This window comes from Olea europaea, chromosome 16 (assembly GCF_002742605.1).
Source record: "Olea europaea var. sylvestris chromosome 16, O_europaea_v1, whole genome shotgun sequence".
In the NCBI taxonomy this organism is placed as follows: Eukaryota; Viridiplantae; Streptophyta; class Magnoliopsida; order Lamiales; family Oleaceae; genus Olea; species Olea europaea.
This window is the reverse complement of record NC_036252.1, coordinates 1,976,969-1,997,502: the sequence shown is the minus strand read 5'-3', so window position 1 is coordinate 1,997,502 and position 20,534 is coordinate 1,976,969. Positions and strand designations below refer to the sequence as shown.

Genomic DNA, 20,534 nt, shown 5'->3' with positions numbered 1-20,534 from the left:
TCGCAGACAAATTAAACCTCCACAGAAGTATGGTGAGGCATATTGGTTGCATATGCATTAAATGTGGCTGAAGAAATTGATTCGACTGAGGGGCCTGCTATATATACAGAGATAGTCAATTGCAGTGATTTGGCAGATGGTTGATTGCTATGCAGGAGAAGATTGAGTCATCAAATAAAAATTGTACTTGGGACTTGGAAAAATTACCAAAGGATTAAGGGGTTGTTCACAGCAGATGGGTGTTTAAAAGAAAAGAAGGGACATCAGGGAATGAAGATACTAGGTATAAGGCCAAATTGTTAGCAAAAGGCTATAGTCAGATTCCAGGTGTTAAATTAATAGATGTGTTATTGCCGATTGTAAAGCATAGTTCAATTCGGGCTTTACTTGGAATAGTGGCAAAGAATGACTTGGAACTTGAACAAATGAATGTTAAGAAAACTTTCTTGCATGGAGAACTTGAGGAAAACATATATATGCAATAACTAGAGTGTTTCATAGCTTCTGGGAAGGAAGACTATGTGTGCTTATTGAAGAAGTCATTGTATGGACTAAAGCGTTCATTGAGGCAATGGTACAAAATGTTCAATTCATTCATAACTACTCGCAGTTTTAGTAGAAGTAACTATGACAGCTGTGAGTACTTCAGGAAGAAAGCCGATGGATCGATAACATATTTGCGACTATATGTCGGTGATATCTTAATTGCAGCCAAGAATAAAGCAGATGTCAGAAATGTAAAATCTCAACTTAGTAGGAAGTTTGAGATTAAGGATTTGGGTACAACAAATAAGATCCTTGGCATGGAAATCTTGAGGGACAAAAAGGCTGGCAGATTGTACTTAAGTCAAAAGGGATATATTGAGAATGTGCTTCAAAGATTCAACATGCTGAATGCTAAGCCTGTCAATACTCCCTTAGCTATTCACTTCAAATTGTCATCTGGATTATGTCCTCGATCAGATGAAGATATTGATTACATGTCTCGGGTTCCTTATTTCAGTGCAGTTGGTTCGCTAATGTATACTATGGTTTGTACATGACCAGTTTTGTTCACATGCAGTTACATGACAAATCCTGGCAAGAAACATTGAAAAGCAGTTCAATGGATATTCAGATACTCGAAGAGCTCAACTAATGCTTGATAAGTGTGTTTTCGCACACTTATTTAGGTCACAAACATGACTTAAATACGAGTAAAATGATTGAATTGTGACTTATTCTTGTACAATCGTGAATTGTAGGAAACAACTATGAACATGGTGAAATTCAGGAAAAAAGACGCGAAAACCAAAAGTGCAAATATCCAAAAATTGATCCGATGAACAAATCGAGAAATCGATTAGGCCAATTACCAATTGACGATATCATGGGGTGATGAAATGAAAAGAATGAAGAGAAGATGCTAAGAATTGAAGGATGCAAGTGGGAGGACAAAAACGTAATTTCTACCACAGTTGATAGTACTATGTGACCGCATAGTACTATCCTCTATCCGGTCGCATAGTACCATACCGAAACCAAAAAGGGTTGAAAAATTTCTTCTATGCGACCGCATAGAATTACTCTATGCGATCACATAGAACAAAAAGTTGGGAAAATTTTAGTTTCCTTTTTCTTCCGAAACTCTTGTAGAAACAACAATTTTAGGGTCCTATAAATACAAAAACTCGACCAGAACGAATGGGATGCCGTTTTTACATTTTTTGGGAGATTTTAAAGGAGAAACAAGAGAGAGAACAAGATAACAACATCGTGCCAATTAAAGATCGGATTGAAGATTGATTCGGGTGATGTCGTTTCTTCAAATACTTTTAAGTTTTGTTCTTTTTGGCATGTTAGGCTAGATTTATTACTACTAGGAGATCGATGAACCTTGTAATACTACGTTTAATTGTTGTTTTGGATTTTTGAAGTATGTGAACAAAAATTCCGAAATTGATTGATTTATTTCGTTTTTATTTTCATATAATTATTGTGCACATGAATATATGATTGTGATGACCTATTTTATGCATTCGAAAGAAGGAAAATAGGTTCGACATAGTATAAATCATCATATAGTCCGATAGAGGATAGAAATATACCTCTATGCCTTGTGTGAATCATTGGATATTCGTTAATTATAATGCATGTCGGTATATTAGTATTTGTCATAGAAATACAGTCGAATCATATATTGGGATAGGTTTGGCATTGCTCGAGAGAGATTGCTAAACTAAAATAGGAATATCGATTCATCTTTTATGGAATTGTATGTCAAATTTGCATAAATGACTATTGAACGAGTATTGCTTGGGAACTCGTGATCCTAGTGTGTTAGAACATCCATTAATTCTATAAAATTTTAGTTAAATTGCATCCAATTTATTTTGAACTTAGTATAATCCTTCGTCCATAATTGCATCAACGATTACATTTTATTAGTTAAAGTACAAAATTGCCATTTGGTTGTCATGTTTCGGTTAAGGTCATATTAGATTAATTCGAACTAATTCAATCCTCGTGGGATCATACTTGGACTTATAGTCCATTTTACTACTTGTTAACGAATCGTACGCTTTCGGTGGATTTAAAATTGGGATAAATAATTTCGCGAACAAGTTTTTGGCGTCGTTGTCGGAGATTGAAATTTAGTTTTAATTTTATCTTTTGTGACACTAATTCAAACTTATCTAGATTAGTAGTAGTTAGCTTACTAGGTTTAGTTTAAAATTACGTCAACTTAATTTTGTGTTAATTTTGCTATCTCTGGGCTTGTATACAAGGAGCACCTGATCAAGACTTGGTTCTCATAGATCTAGAGATCGAACGCACATTTCGTCACAGGCAAAGAGAAGCAAGAGCGGCCCAACAAATGGCTAATGAGCAAAATCGACCGGTAATTCCACTCAACGAAGGCATGGCAGTTGAAGATGACGGGAATACAGTACTTGGAGACTTCATGGCTCCGTTGGTAGTCCAAAGTCAATCTAGCATCGAGTATCCTCCATTTGGGCAACCGAACCTCTAGCTGAAAACAAATGTGATTCAATTATTTCAAAATGGGCATTAATACCACGGGATGGCTAGTGAGAACCCACATACACACATATCCCGATTTCTGGATATGTGCCAACACTTCAGGTACCAGGGTATCTCAGACGATGCTATAATACTACGGTTGTTTCCACACACCTTGTGGGATAAGGCACTTGAATGGCTGGATTCACTTCTCGTCGCAAGCATCACCACCTGGAACGAGCTAGCCCACAAATTCTGCACCAAGTTCTTCTCGCTAGCAAAGGTAGCCAAAATGCAGCATGATATATCTATTTTCAACCAAGGTGAGTCCAAATCATTTGAAGAGGCATGGAATTATTTCAAGAATATGTTGAGGAAGTGCTCGCAACATGGCTTTGACAAGAAGACACAGATCCGATTTTTCTACACTAGACTACTTCCATCCTTCAAGAGCATGGTGTATTCCTCATCTGACGGGTCTATCTCCACGAGAATAATTGATAAAGCATCGGAGCTATTTGAGAGAATGGCAACAACTTCAGCCATGTGGTCTACAGATCGAGTGGTTCAAAAGAGATCGTCGGGGGTTTATGAAATAGATACTTATTCCGCACTATCTGCAAAGATAGACTCTTTGTTCCATAAGGTTGAGAGCATTTCACAGACCACCACTACTAAACAAGTCAAGAAGTCGAGTTGCGAAGAATGTGGAGCAGACCACAATACCGTTAATTGTCCAATTCTCGCACAAGGAGTCGAACATGCAGATTTTGTGCAATGGGGTCAATGGCAACAAAACAACCCACATTCGGAAACCTTCAATTAGGGCTGGAGAAAACATCCAAACTTCATGTGGAGCAATCAGAATCAAAACAGACCACAAGGTCAATATCAGCAGCAGGATAAAAAGCCACCATTGGAAGAGATGTTTGAAAAGTTCATGGTAACAACCAACCAGTATATGGAAGCCAACAATCAGTTTATACGAAAGACAGATGCAACTCTTCAAGACCAGAGTGCAGCAATCAAAATTTTGGAGACACAAATGGGGCAGATAGCAATCTCCATTACGGGTAGAGCACCAGGAAATCTGCCCAGCAACACTGAAATCAACCCTAAGGAGCATGCAAAGGCTATAACAACGAGAAGTGGAGTACAACTACCGGAGATACATGTCAAAAGATCGTAGCTAGCAAGGAATCAGCACCAACCTCAGATGACGAAATTGTGGAACAAACTGAATAAACAACAGGGAATGTGGTCAAGGAGAATTCCAATACATCACGGGATGTCATTCCTATCAACCCTCATGAGCCTCATATTTCGTTTCCGTAGAGATTGAAAAAGCTCAAATTGGATCAGCAATTCAGTAAATTTCTTGAAGTCTTCAAGAAACTACACATCAACATTCTATTTGTTGAAGCACTTGTTCAGATGCCAAGTTATGCAAAATTCCTGAAGGATTTCTCTCCAACAAGCGAAAGATAGAAAAACACGAAACAGTGATGCTAACTGAGGAGTGCAGGCCAAAATCCAAAGAAAGTTGCCTCCAAAACTAAAGGATCCAAGGAGTTTTACTGTACCTTGTACTATTAGAAATTGTTATTTTAATAAAGCATTGTGTGATTTAGGTGCAAGTATTAATTTAATGCCTCTCTCTATTTTCAAAAAACTTGGCTTGGGAGAAGCTAAAGCCAAAACGGTTACATTACAGTTAGCAGATTGATCCCTTACACATCCAAGAGGGATCATTGAAGACGTATTTGTAAAAATGGAGAAGTTTATATTTCTAGCCAATTTTCTTATCTTGGATATGGAGGAAGATAAGGATGTTCCACTTATATTGGGGCGACCTTTCCTAGCTATTGGAAGAGCGATTGTTGATGTTCAGAAAGGGCAGCTTATATTGAGGCTTGGCCAAGAGCAAATCTCGTTCAATGTGTTCGAGGCAATAAAATTCCCGACTGAGTCAGACAGCTGTTTCCAGATCGATGTAATTGATAGAATAATTCAAGATACATTTCGGCTACATCATCCTTCAGATGCTTACGAGGCGTGCATTGCACATTCTCAATCCACTCATACTGATTCGAGTGAGATTGAAACATGTGCACGATTTTTGGAGACTAATCTGCCATACATGCGCAGATGCTACTTCGAAGAACTGGGAACCAGGACTGCACAGTCAGTGCCATCTATTCAGGAACCTCCCAAATTGGAACTCAAGCAACTGCCACCACACCTGAGATATGCTTACCTGGGGGAATCTTCTACACTTCCGGTTATTATTTCAAGTACTGTCAGTGAGGTGGAGGAAAAGAAACTACTTCGGGTGCTAAGGGAAAATAAAACAGCCATTGGATGGTCGATTGCAGTTATCAAGGGGATCAGTCCGTCGCTATGCATGCACAAAATACTTATGGAGGAAAAATCCAAACCAAGCATTGATGGTCAGCGGAGACTAAATCCACACATGAAGGAAGTGGTTAGGGTTGAGGTATTGAAGTTGCTCGACGCAGGCATCATCTATCCAATATCAGATAGTGCTTGGATCAGTGCAGTACAAGTTGTTCCCAAGAAAGGGGGTATCACAGTGATAGAAAACGAGAAAAATGAGTTGATTCCTACACGGACTGTGACTGGATGGAGAGTTTGCATCGATTACCGCAAACTAAACGCTGCTACTCGAAAGGATCACTTCCCACTACCGTTCATTGATCAGATGCTGGAAAGACTAGCAGGGCATTCACATTATTGTTTTCTAGATGGATATTCTGGGTATAATCAAATTTCAGTAGCACCTGACGATCAGGAGAAGACAACTTTCACTTGCCCCTACGGTACCTTTGCATACCGTAGGATGCCATTTGGTTTATGCAATGCTCCTGCAACTTTTCAACCCTGCATGATGGCTATCTTCTCAGATATGATTGAGAAATTCATCGAGGTCTTCATGAACGATTTCTCAGTGTTCGGGTCTTCATTTGATGAGTGCTTGGAGCATTTGAGTCTTGTGCTACAGCGGTGTACGGAGACTAACTTGGTATTAAATTGGGAGAAATGCCACTTTATGGTGCAGGAAGGCATCGTGCTAGGACACAGAATCTCAGCAAAGGGTATAGAAGTGGACAGAGCAAAGATTCAGGTGATCGAGAAATTACCGCCACTTAGATCCGTGAAAGGTGTTCGTAGTTTTCTCGGGCATGCTTATTTCTATAGAAGGTTCATCAAGGATTTCTCAAAGATTACTAAACCGTTGTACAGTCTGTTGATGAAGGAATCTACATTTGAGTTTACAGATGAGTGTCTGCTTGCTTTTAACACCTTGAAGGAGAAGTTGATTTCAGCACCCATGATCATTACGCCAGATTGGAATCTGCCATTTGAATTAATGTACGGCGCCGGTGATTATGCTGTTGGGGCTGTCTTAGAACAATGAAGAAATAAGATATTTCACGTGATTTACTATGCAAGTAAGACCTTGAACGACGCTCAACTCAATTATGCCCTACAGACAAAGAGCTCCTTGCCGTAGTCTACACATTTGACAAATTTCGGTCATATCTCGTGGGATCAAAGGTCATCATTTACACAAATCACGCTGCTTTCAAGTACTTAATGGAAAAGAAGGATGCAAAGCCCCGTCTCATTCTTTGGATACTGTTGCTTCAAGAGTTTGACATGGAAATCAGGGATAAGAAAGGCAGTGAAAATGTAGTGGCAGACCACTTATCTCGACTCAAGGCCACAGAACAGACAGAAATAGTGGAAATCAATGAAGTCTTCCCAGATGAACAGATTTTTCGTTTGGGGGAGGTACCCTGGTATGCAAACATTGTTAACTACTTAGCCAGGTCTATCATGTCGCCTGATTACTCCAATCACTAGAAGAAGAAATTTTTCTCTGAATTAAATATTATTTCTAGAAGGATCCCATTCTATACAGGCGGGGGGCTGATCAAATTGTTCATCGCTGCGTACTTGAGGAAGAAGTGTCTTTGATATTAGAACATTGTCATTCATCTACATATATAGGGCATTTTGTTGCTTTAAAAACAGCAGCGAAGATCCTTCAATCAGATTTTTATTGGCCTACACTATTTAAAGATGCTTTTGAATTCGTGAAAAGGTGTGATCGATGTCAACGCACCAGAAATATATCCAGGAGAAATGAAATGCCTTTGAATAGTATCCTGGAGGTGGAACTATTCGACGTCTGGGGGATCAACTTCATGGGACCATTTTTCCCATCCTTCTCTAATCAATACATATTAGTGGCTGTGGACTACGTATCAAAGTGGGTAGAGGCCGTTGCACTGCCTACCAATGATGGGAAGGTGGTGATTAAGTTTCTAAAGAAACATATTTTTACCCGCTTTGGAACACCGAGGGCTATAATCAGTGACGAGGGCAAACACTTTTGCAATCGTCAGTTCGATCAATTGTTGGCTAAATATGGCGTTAAACATCGTGTAGCCACTGCATATCATCCCCAAGCCAGCGGACAGGTCGAAGTGTCCAATAGACAATTAAAGCGAATACTCGAAGTCACAGTAAGTTCATCACGAAAGGATTGGTCTAAGAAATTGGACGACGCCGTGTGAGCCTATAGGACTGCATTCAAGACCCCTACGGGAATGTCACCATATCGACTGGTTTTCGGGAAAGCATGCCACTTACCTCTTGAGATAGAACATCATGCTTACTGGACAATGAAGAAATTGAATTTGGATTTGAAGGTTGCGGGTGAAAAACGTCTCCTACAACTTAATGAGCTGGATGAGCTCAGAATGGAAGCCTACGAGAATTCAAGAACCAATAAGAGCGCACAGAGAAATGGAATGATATGCACATTCAGAGGCGTGGATTTATGGTGGGGCAGAAAGTGCTCTACAACTCTAGGCTTAAGCTATTTCCCGGAAAACTGCGATCAAGGTGGTCTGATCCATATACTATTACCCAGGTTTTTCCACATGGGGCAGTTGAAATCACTCACGACAGCAAGGGGACATTCAAGGTCAATGGACAGCGTCTAAAGCACTATTGGGAAGGCGATTTTTCAAAGGAAAAGACTATCGTTCATCTTCGATCATCAAAATGAAGCAACACAATAAAGTCGAGCTATCGACTATAATCTAGCGCTGAGTGGGAGGCAACTCACTGTATCCTTTTATTAGCTTACTTTCCACATTATTTTTAAAATTATTTCATTTTCGCATTTGCATTTTTTTTAGGTCATCGATTGTACATGCATGTTAATTGGATCGAATTATCATCCCCATAATTTTCTAGGCATTACACACATGGTAGGTGAGTTTGAAATGATTTTGGGTGTTTGGGAGCATGGTTCACGCTTTTCTAGATCAAAAAACGTTTTTTTTTAAAAAAATTTCGACGGAAATACTTTTTTTTTTTTTTTTGCATTTCAGTGCTATATAAATAAAAAAAAAAAAAAAACTTTTGCATTTCAGTGCTATAATTAATTTAAAAAAAAAACCTATGCAGTCCCATAGACTGTTAATCTATGCGACCACATAGCCCCTTACCAAAAACAAAAGGCGCTTTTTTATATCTACTATGAGACCGCATAGTTATGAACTATGCGGTCGCATAGTACTCTCTCGATCATGGTATTAAACCATGACCGAGCCATTATCCCCCATTTCCCCCCTAATTTCCTCCCACACCACTCTCCAACACACATCAACACGCCGAACTTCACTCGACTCCCCCCCCCCATTTACTCCATAAATCAACATTCCACGCATCCCGTGCGAAGTCTAGGTATGTTCCTCTTTCCTTCTTCTATGCATTTATCTTCTTAAATTTGGTTCGCCATGAGATTATGCTATTTAAGCCTGATTGTGGAGGATGGGCAATGCTTTTCGTTGGTTTTGTGTACGTTACACTTGGCTTGTGTTGTGGATTGGTGGAACATTGTCACTTTGGTATTGTGTAGTTTTTTTTTTCCGATCTTGCATGCTACTTGTTCGATGAATTGCCTACGTGACAATTGTAGTACATTTTGCACAATTCTGCATTAGACATTTTGAGTACACGCATTCCCATATAATTGCCATCGAAATTGAGCTCGACACACTCACCTACCAACCCCACACCTTTCGGCTCAAGTGTTAGGTTCACATCACCTCATCGCACACACTTCGTCCCTTGCGTTAATTACACGTACGACGTCCAATGAGCTTGAAAATTGAATATGTGTCACTCCACACTACATACTTTCATATGCCTAGAGGTTGTTCGGGAAAACTTCTAGTTTTCTCGATGATGTCCGGGGGCGAAAGTGCACACTTAATCATTGGGTTACTTGATTCATTTTGGTTGTTTGAACCTATGTTTGTGTGTGACTTGTTATTTTGCTTTCCTTGTACGTTCTTGAGCATGTTTTCTTGACATTTGCTTGTGACCACATTCACAACCACTTGAACGACCATGTATCACATCACTTCCATCTTGCAACGCATAAGCACATGGCATGTCACGGCACCCTACGTCCCATACTTTCCACCATTAATTGGCATACCAAACGTAGTCCATTTGCTTTAAAATTTGAATATATGGTAGATCTCATTGAATACTCTCATACGCCCGGAACTTGCCCGGGGAATATCGATATTTTTCGACGATATCCGGGGTCGAACATGCGCACTCGGTCATGGATATGATTTTTTTTACATGTATTTGTTTTGGCCTAACTTTCCAATTTTTCACCTCAACATTCTCTTTACACTTCCCTCTTTGTCATACTTTGATGCGTGCACACAATGGTGTTCTATATGCTTGTTGAAGCAAGTTTGGGGAGTTTGTAAACTATTTGTCTAGCTTACCTCATTTCCCCTATCGTTTTTAATAATGCAGTTTACTGACTACTGTATCTTTACCTTTGCAGGATGCCCCCAAAGCATACATCAAACGGAAAGGAGAAAGTTGGTTTCACATCTGGCACAGCCCGGACTAGAGAACCTGAAGGGGGAGTCCGACATTTTCTTTCTTCCAACCAAGCAGCCCGCTATGCCAATGTTGTCTGGGAATGGGCGCTCATCCCCGAAAGACTAGTTAAATTAGATGATTTTTTGGGTTTTGAACTGGTTTATCTAGTCCACAACTGCGGGTGGGAGAAGGTGATTGAAAGACCATACCCTGTCTATGAAAACTTGGTATGGGAATTCTATGCAAATTTCAATGCTGAAATAGACACACCGGGATCCGACCATCTGCATCAGACTTAGGTTCGGGGCAAATGGATCATGTTTTCACTTGAGGTAATATATGACTACTATCATCTCACCTAGACAAATGTAGTCCTAGTCCCGTATGATTTCAACTGGGTTGAAGTGGCCGAAGTTTTATTGGGACGGAAAAATGCTTAGTCGCTCCCTACTGCTGATTGGTATTAGATAGACCTCACTCCGTCCATAGCCATCCTATGGTTATTCATCTGTCACAACATCGAGCCAATCTCCCATCAGACGACATTCACAGATCAGAAGGTAGGTTTCATTTACCACTTAGTTCGGGGGAACAAAATTGACTTAACCACCTACATTTACAATCAGATACACGTTATAGGCGCATGGGGTGACAGGCACACATCATTGATTTTCCCGAGCCTGATAAGTGGAATTTGTAGAGCTGCTGGCATACAAGTTCAGCCAGGGGAGGCACCGGAGAAACCAAGTCCTTTTATCAAATGCCTCGCACTGGAAGCCCAGGACCGCGCCAGGATTAAACATTAGCAGAAATTGGAAAACGAGCGCCGGCGACAGCAACAGGCTGCAGAGAGGACACTCAGTTATTGCGGCAGATGTTTGCTACTATGACTGGATACGGGCGAGACATGCAGCAGCCTCAGCAGTCATTTAGGGCACTGACTACCACCATCCAGCAAGTACAGACAGATATGGCATCTGCACGAAACTTCGCGTCCACTGCCAGCAGTGAATCCATCACAGCACGCCGACAGATGAGTGCTTTCGACAGGCATCTGGGCATGTACTTTAGCCGGATGGATGGTATACAGTGGCGGGTAAACGAGTCTTGGGACCGTCTAGGGAATTTGGAGACGAGGGTTCAAGCCATGCAGATGGAGCAGACCCAGCAGTCTGCCATGTTGAGGGAGATCTTGTCTCGCCTTCCCTCTCCTCCTCGCGATGATGATGCCGAGCTCAGCTTTCCATCCCAGCCACTGTTTTGATCAGGGGAGTATTGTTTATCCCATTTTGATTTTTCATCTTCATTTTGTCCTTAAATTATGTCGTTAATCTTTTGTTAATCTTACATTGAGGACAATATATTAACTAAGTTTGGGGAGGGTGACATAATTTCAAATCTTTATCTGTGTTCATCATTATCTGTTTTTCATTACTGCATAATGCATGCATGATGAGTGAAAAAAAAATTTGCATTCTATTCAGTTTGTTTTAATTCTCTTCATGCATGCTTGTGTGGGTTTAGCATGCTTTTGTGGGCTTAATAACTTTGTTCGCTATAATGTTATTATTGGACTAGTTTAAACTACAAAACTTTGGATCTGGTGTTAATTAGACTAACTGATACTTGTTACTGATACTTGTTGATGCAACACTTGACATTATCTATGCACGCTACTCATGCTTGACATATTAGGTGAATGACTGAATTTTGAGCATAAAATAGAAAAAGAATGATAATCCTCTATTGAATTAAGCCATAAACTACCTAAAGACAGTTTGGTGATAGTTGAGCTATTATAGGAAAGCATTGAGATGAGCGGAGGCTCCGTGCATGAAATTTATTGTGTGGATTGCCTAGACCAGTGGGATGAAGAGTAGGTGAAAATCTTAAATTGGGGGGTTGGTTTTGGAAACTAAATGTCTAAAAAAATGACAAAGGGCACAATTTTTATACGTGAGAATAAAACACTTCTTTTCATGCTTTTATGACTCGAGTAAGTAAGCTTGTCAGGATACTTCAAAATCTGGTGCCCTAAAACCAACTGGTTTGGGAGGCACCAACTCAAAGCTCGTTACATGGATCATATAGAAAGAAAGAGGGAAAGAAGTTAATAAAAAGTCATCTTATCGAGCCTTTATAACTCGAGTAAATAAGCCTGTAAGGGTTTAAAATCTGATGCCCTACATCCAACTGATTTGAGAGTCACCGGCCTAAAGCTCGTTACATGGGTTATATAGAAAGCAAATGAGAAGATGAAAATCAATCAGAATTAAAGAAAGGTGAAAAAAACAAAAGAGAGACAAAACATGACGAAAAGCCCTTAGACATTTGGTTGAAGAGATTGTACCTCTGAGGCGAGACAAGTAATCTTGTTTGATATTGAGTGTCAAAGCAATCAAATTTAGGAGAGCCTTCACTTTTTGAAATGTAGACTTATGATAGTAATGCTAAATCTGAACTACGAGAGGGTGAGGACTACAACTATATAAATTCCTAACCTTAAAACACAACCCTGGGATAATTGAGTGAAAACAATAAGTTTGGGGGTTGTGTATCTCTCGAGCAAGTAAGGATATATTTGACCACTTGGGGTTGGGACTCAGATTCATCATAAATCTGATATGTTGGCATGAATTCACACACACGTCAATTTGCATTAAATAGGTAAAGGTTGATGTCACGTTTGCACAGATAAATTTTTAAGTACTTAGTCCAATCCTGAGCCACAACAGGGTATTAAGCCATGTTTGTTCAGAATTAAGTCACTATCTTGTTTAAGGACAAACAATAGTTCAAATTTGGGGGGTTTGATAAGTGTGTTTTTGCACACTTATTTAGGTCACAAATATGATTTAAATATGAGCAAAATGATTGAATTGTGACTTATTCTTGTAAAATTGTGAATTGTAGAAAACAACGATGAACATAGTGAAATTCAGAAGAAAAGATGCGAAAAAGGACTGAAGTGACACAAAGTGAAAGTTCAGGGACCAAAAGTGCAAATATTCAAAATTTGATCCGATGAACAAATCGAGAAATCAATTAGGCCAATTACCAATTGACGATATCGTGGGGGTGATGAAATGAAAAGAATAAAAAGAAGATGCTAAGGAGTGAAGGATGCAAGTGGGAGGACGAAAACGTAATTTCTACCACAGTTGATAGTACTATGCGACCACATAGTATTATCCTCTATCCGGTCGCATAGTACCATAGCGAAATCAAAAAGGGTTGAAAAATTTCTTCTATGCGACCGCATAGAATTACTCTATGCGGTCGCATAGAACAAAAAGTTGGGAAAATTTAGTTTCCTTTTTTTTCGAAACTCTTATAGAAACAACAATTTTAGGGTCCTATAAATACAAAAAATCGACCAAAACGAATGGGATGCCGTTTTTACATGTTTTTGAGAGATTTTGAAGAAGAAACAAGGGAGAGAACAAGAGAACAACATCGTGCCAATTGAAGATCGGATTGAAGATTGATTCGGGTGATGTCGTTTCTTCAAATACTTTTAATTTTTGTTCTTTTTAGCATGTTAGGATAGATTTATTACTACTAGGAGATCGATGAACCTTGTAATACTACGTTTAATTGTTGTTTTGGATTTTTGACGTATGTGAACACAAATTCCGGAATTGATTGATTTATTTCATTTTTATTTTCATATAATTATTGTGCACATGATTATATGATTGTGGTGACCTGTTTTATGCATTCGAAATAAGGAAAATAGGTTCGACATAATATAAATCATCATAGGGTCCGATAGAGGATAGAAATATACCTTTATGCCTTGTGTGAATCATTGGATATTCGTGAATTATAATGCATGTCGGTATATTAGTATTCATCATAGAAATATAGTCGAATCATATATTGGGATAGGTTTGGCATTGCTCGAGAGAGATTGCTAAATTAAAATAGGAATATCGATTCATCTTTTGTGGATTTGTGTGTCAAATTTGCATAAATGACTATTGAACGGGTATTACTTGGGGATTCGTGATCCTAGTGTATTAGAACATCCATTAATTCTATAAAATTCTAGTTAAATTGCATCCAATTTATTTTGAACTTAGTATAATCCTTCGTCCATAATTGCATCAACGATTACATTTTGTTAGTTAAAGTACAAAATCGCCATTTGGTTGTCATGTTTCGGTTAATGTCATATTAGATTAATTTGAATTAATTCAATCCTCGTGGGATCGATACTTGGACTTATAGTCCATTTTACTACTTGTTAATGAATCGTACACTTGCGGTGGATTTAAAATCGGAATAAATAATTTCACGAACAATGCTTGTTTGCATTTTGGTAAAAAAGACTAATGGAGTTATTGGGTATGCGAATTCAAACTATGCAGGGGATCTTGACAAAAGGAAATCAGTTGCAAGGTATGTGTTTATCCTTGGAGGTTGTGCTATCAGCTGAAAAGTAACTTTGCAAAATGCAAAGGCTTGTAAGAAGGCTATGTGGTTGAGGGGATTAATTGGTGAAATCATTTAAGACTTGCAGCTAAAGTATATTGTGATAGCTAGAGTGCTATTTTTTCTCAATAAGGTTTAGATGTTCCATGAGAGGAATAAACACATTGATATGATGTACCATTTTATATGTAAAGTAATTGCTCATAGTGATATTGTAGTGAACAAGGTTGATATCGAGGATAATTAATCCTGCTAATATAATTACAAAACCACTTCTCATTACTAAGTTTGAGCATTGCTTAAACTTAATTGATGTTTGTCATTGATTTAGTCCACTGGGGCTTGTTTGGAAGAGGTGGAGTGGTGTTTATTGAGTTTCCTTTATTGGAATTTGATTCAAGGTGGAGATTTGTTGTAGTGTGATCCAAATTATAGTGGGTATTGGAGTTCTAATTTGAAGTAGTTTTGGAGAAATCAACTTATGAACCAGGAAAAATTATTACATTTTCACTATCTCTTCATTAGTTGGACATACAAGCGAAATTGTCAAATTCGGAACAGAAAAATATCGCCAGTTTCTCTCCTCCTGGGTTGTCGCTCGACGCTTCTCAAGCGACATTTTAACTCATTTTGGACACATATTCATCTGTAATTTGGTTTCTAGGGCTTTCTATATATATACAGAACGGTGTGTATTGTCATATAGAACAAAAAATACAACATTTTGAGAGCTTTAGATATTAGTTGAGAGTATTGAGATCTTGCAAACACAATTGCTATTGATTATAGTAAATTCTTCTCCTCTGTCCTTGATTTTTTTCCGTCTTGGATTTCCACGTAAAATCTATGTGTTCTTATTTTGTTCTTGTTTACTTCATTATTGCCATAATCTTCTGATCAATTTACAACACATCTCTTCCACGGACACACTAAAAATGATTCTTGGTCTCCGGAATCTTTCCCATAATAGTAAATTTTCTCTGGCTGTAATTGTCCACGCTCAAGTTAACCATGTTGATCCCAACACAGTATATGACGATGAAATACCAGGTGTATCTAGAGCAAGTATTCCTAGAACATTCTAAATTAATTACGGTAAAATCTAACAAATAAATAATAAAATCTGTCACATTTTAAATCGCCTTATCTTTTAGAGAGTGTACCATCTTGTCAAATATGTTTTAATAAAAACATTATTTTCATTCTAATTTATGATTACAAGCTCGTTTGAGTATGGTTGAGCTTGGTCCACAACAAAACTGAAGAGTTAAGAACCCAAATGCTCTGTTCTAGAGGTTGAGCATCTAAATGCAACACAAGTTGAAGAATCTTTAATGCCTTTTAATAAAATTTAACTTCGTAGGACAAATATTAGTTAAATAAGAAGAACCTAGCTAGAGATGCATTATTGATTAACAAAAATTGTGAAAAAAAAAAAAAATCACCAAAATAATTAAATCATCTTTGCAAAACTACAACTGAAGTACATTTTATTTCAACATCGTAAATACAGTCTCAAATCGTATATTCAGCCGCTGTAGTATATTGTGCAGTGCTTTGATGAACTAAAGGCCATTCTACAATAGATTCTAAGTTAAAACAAATTGAATGAGTTTCATTAGAAGCCGATTATGGGTACTAATTTGATGCTCGGTCTCTAATAGATGAAATTCTGATTTTGGACGAAAGCGATTGAAATAATATGTGAACATGCTATCGACGTTCCATTGATTCCAAATGAATCCAGCAGCACAACCACCTTTTAATTTTCGTTGATTCCTAAAAATGGTAGAAATCTAGGCTTCAAAGCTCTTTGACTTCGACATGAATATGGAGAAATTGGACGCCTTGATTTTAATATCAAATACCACGAATTAAGAGGTTGAAAAATTCCAAACTCTAAAATATTTATTCGGAATCCACTTTCTGCCATTAAGACTTACAATCCTTATTTAAAGCAATAACCAAAAAAACTAGATAAAAACCAAAATCTTTAGAGAGACTAAATCTAGATAATTAAAATTCCTAATATTCAGAATTAATCCGATATAAACGGAATTAAAATCTGATGTTATTTAGTAAAACACTAACTAAAAGATAATTAAGAACTCAATCTTCATCCATTTCCGTGACGTCATTCTTCCAAAAACGTACTTTAGGAATGTGTGCAATTTTATGGAAATCTTCAACAGTCAGTTTCTCAATAAACTGTGGGCTCATGTAGTAAAGTTTAAGAACTTTCATCTTGTCAAGGCATTCAATTCCAGATGGAACACTTTTCAGATATTGGCACCGCTGAATCTTTATCCTTTTCAGTTTTGGCATTGCTTCCTCCTCAATTATAACCTGTTTCAAAGATTCAAACGTGTCAAGACATAATCTTTTGAGACTTTGAAACTTTCCCGCCTTGAAACACAGTTCTTCACCAACATATCCATCAAGAAGTTCAAGACGGACTAAGCTTGGCAAATCTTGGAGATACTGAAGGGGATCATCGCTTAACCGACTCCACCTGAAATAAACTTTAACCAAGTTGTTGAGAGATTTTATCCAATACGGAAATTTTTCTAAACGTCCTGACACAGAGAGCTCTTGAAGGGATGCAGGAGGGGATGAAATGTGATCCAGGTCAAGGATCTCATTTTCTGCCTTTGAAAACAAGGCTAATGATTGAAGATTTTGGAGCTTTACAATGGATGAACAAACCATCATTCCATCCTCTCTTCCCAATTTGAATATGAAAAGCCTTCTCAATTCCTTCATGTTCCCTATCTCTATTATTGTGCCAGGGATTGCCTCAACAAAAGAGAGTTGGTATAAAGACTTTAGAGCTCCAATTCCATTTGGTAGCTTGAAACCAAGAACGTTGATTTGAACATCTGAATGTGCAGCAGAGCATACATAGCGACATATTATGAGATGTCTCAGTTTTCGGAGTTCTAAGATCTCAACAGGCAACTCAGTGACAAGTGAGTGTTTAAGATCTAACGTCTCTAGTTCTTGAAGCTTCTTGATTGATCTTGGAAGTGATCCAATTTCTGTATGCCTCAAAGATAGATATTTCAAAAGTAGGAGCTTGGTGATTACCTCTGGAAATGATTTTAGAGGTAATCCTGACAGGTCTAGAACTTTAAGCATCATACAACTGTTAAGTAGTTCAAGTATTGAAGACGAATCAGTCACATCAAATGTAAGCAAAGAACGAAGTTTTTTGCCAGATATTTGAGGATTAAAGTTTTCCCAAGGGCCATCGATTGATAAGCGACGAGCTTTGCTATTCCATTGACCACTGGAATTTTTGCCGACTTTCATCAAAAAATTTTGACGTTTTGCTTTATTTAGAAGATTCTCCCTGAGAAAGTAATTTATGCGGCAAGATTTTATGCTTCCATTCTCTTTAGCCTTCACCACTTCGATCAAGTTTTTTTTAGCAAGCTCCTTTAGGTAGTCTTGGGCAACTTGTTCCACTGTCCATCCTTCTTTTTCTTCATTCACGAAACCTTCCACTATCCATAGGCGAATCAAGGAGTTACACTTTATCAAGTGATATTCTGGATATATGGCCATATATAACAAACAGTATTTTAGATGGTAAGGCAAATCATTGAAGCTAAGCAACAAGATCATATTCAAATTCCTATTTTCTCTTTCCAGTTCAGCTCCAAGACTCTTATAAACCCTCTCCCATTCGTCCAATCTGCGGCTCTTTGAAGCCAGAATTCCACCAACAGACTTGATAGCGATCGGCAGCCCTGCGCATCTCTTTAAGATATTATTAGTAATTTCCTCCAGATGGGAAGGACAAGGACTCCCTCGAAACGTCTTTTGACAAAATAGTGTCAAAGAATGCTCTGGAGGAAGGGGCTTCAAAGTATATACATTCTCCTTATTTCGCATAGCAGAATAGAGAGCCACATCAGTATTACGTGTTGTTACAATTAATCGACTACCACAAGAATAGTCAGGAAACGCACGTTTAATAGCCTTCCATAATTCGATGCCCCGTACATCATCAAAAACAATCACATACCTTTTTTCTCGTAAGAATAGTCTAATCAGTTCCTTCAGCTGAATATTATTCATGGTGTTCATTTCTTCAGGGAATGCTTCCTTGGTTTCTCGAAAGAGTTGCTGAATCAAGTCCTTTAGGATATCCTCTATATCGAATAACCGAGGGACAATTATCCAAGCGTGACTTTTGAATTGCTTCTTCACTGCTGCATCATCATATACTTTCCTAACAAGAGCTGATTTCCCCACACCTCCTGGTCCTACCACTGAAATTACACTCAGTCCGGAACCTTTTTCCCAGAGCAATCTCGTTAACTCGCTTTTGGGGCCCTCAATTCCTACAAGATTTACTTCTTCTTCCAAAAGGGCATCACCTCTAATATCATATGCAAGGTCAAGGCTGGTGTCAACATTTGAATTTGAATTTGAACTTCCTGCAGTGTCAAAATATCTCCGATGCCCTTCTGCAATACTGATGACACGAGAATTAATGCTTTGTATTTCAGAAACAATCCTAGAAAAGAATCTTAAATTTACGATGCAATTTAAAAAGTTAGGAAGAACGGGATTGGACCACCCACTGCCCTGTCGATTCTTCTTCAAGCCGAGTACAAATTTGTCGAGAACATCCTCAGTGTCCTGTGCAACATCGCGAACTTGGTTGACCCAATTTATCATCCCTGTGTCACTATTATCCACTGCACTATCCGCATCTTTGAGAAATGCCATCATTCGATTCAACTCATCTCTGATGTTATCCACATCGGTCTCAACTTCTCCCGCCTCTCTCAGCTTTTCCTGTAGTATTGGTATGATGCATTGTACAGCAAAAGAAATTACCACGTCGGCCATTTCACGTCTTTTTATCAAATTTTCTAGTTTGCAAGTTATGCTAGCAGATTGATGGTCCTCACAGCATTTATAAACTTCATCAAGTCAGTAGAGATGGCAGGAATGCAATTATTTGATGATTCCCTTGGCATCGAAACCTTGTATCACATTAAGGAGACAAGAGTAATCCATAAAGATTAAAGATGTTCTTTAAATATTTCTTAGAATCTGGTACCCAAGAAATTAAAGACAGTATTTGGTTAATTAAAAGCAATCAAATAATGCATAGTGAAGATTTAGAAATTCGAAAGTGGTGGCATTTGGAATTAGCATTTCATTTAAAATATTCTCATATACCATACAATAGAATTTAAGAATAACTTTATACAAAGGTGAAGATTTGCTTAGAATAAACGCCAATTAAATATTAGCATAACACTTTAAAGTATTCTTGTATATCGTATCATAGAATTTAAGTATAACTTAGACCAAAAGTGAAGATTTGCTTGGAATAAAAATTGAAAAATTAGTTCATTTTTAAGTATTCCCGTGTACCCTACCACAGACTTTGAGTATAACTTTAACAAAAAGTGAAAATTTGCTTAGAATAGATGCAAATAAAGGAAAAAAAGCACTAGATATAAAACTTTGCATAGGTTTAAATTAAACAACTCATGATTCCTAATCAAAACAGCATAAATTACTAAATTTTAATTTTTAGATTCTGAATGGCACCTCATACACTTTTCTTATTGAATATAGTTTGTTTGAGCCACATTATTTTTAAAAAAAATACATTTTTCAACAATGATTTAACATCATTTCAACCACACATTTTCCAATAAAATAATATTACACGCAAATTTAAATTTTTTTCTTATTTTTTAACCACACATTTCACATTGATTTGACATAAATAATGCATTTTTTCCTAGAATGTGGCTCAAACAAAGGCACGTAGACCAATAGTTCTAGGGCAGGAATAGTTAAGAACATGGAGAAATGATAATCATCCCCAATAATATGACCGATCAAATAACATTAGGATGCTGTTATTAAATTGCCTACCATGCTGATGATGTTGCTAGACGGCCGTAACACCTGCGAAAGTGGCGGGCCTATCTCCCTCGTTGCCATTTGGTGAGAGAAACCACTATTGGAGGAGAGGATCTATAATGCTGGAAAAAATTGAAGGGTTGGTGAAGAGTTATACTTGTGGGATCCAACCCCTATATATAGAGCGACGCTTTGCTATGCTACTAAAATGCAGAACAAAAATAGGATCTGGGGTCTTCACGGTT

At 37.9% G+C, this 20,534-nt stretch overlaps 1 protein-coding gene across 1 annotated transcript; it reads right to left on the bottom strand.

Annotated features, from left to right (window-relative positions):
* Positions 1–16,500: 16,500 nt before the first annotated feature.
* On the bottom strand, positions 16,501–19,254 carry LOC111412912 (disease resistance protein RPM1-like). Its single transcript, XM_023043778.1, has one exon. The coding sequence runs from the start codon at positions 19,252–19,254 to the stop codon at positions 16,501–16,503; it is 2,754 nt and encodes a 917-aa protein (XP_022899546.1).
* Between the last annotated feature and the right edge of the window lie 1,280 nt (positions 19,255–20,534).

What these genes read in the sequence shown, in the direction of transcription:
- LOC111412912 (XM_023043778.1), bottom strand. Translation starts at nt 19,254, where the DNA reads ATGGCCGACGTGGTAATTTCTTTTGCTGTACAATGCATCATACCAATA.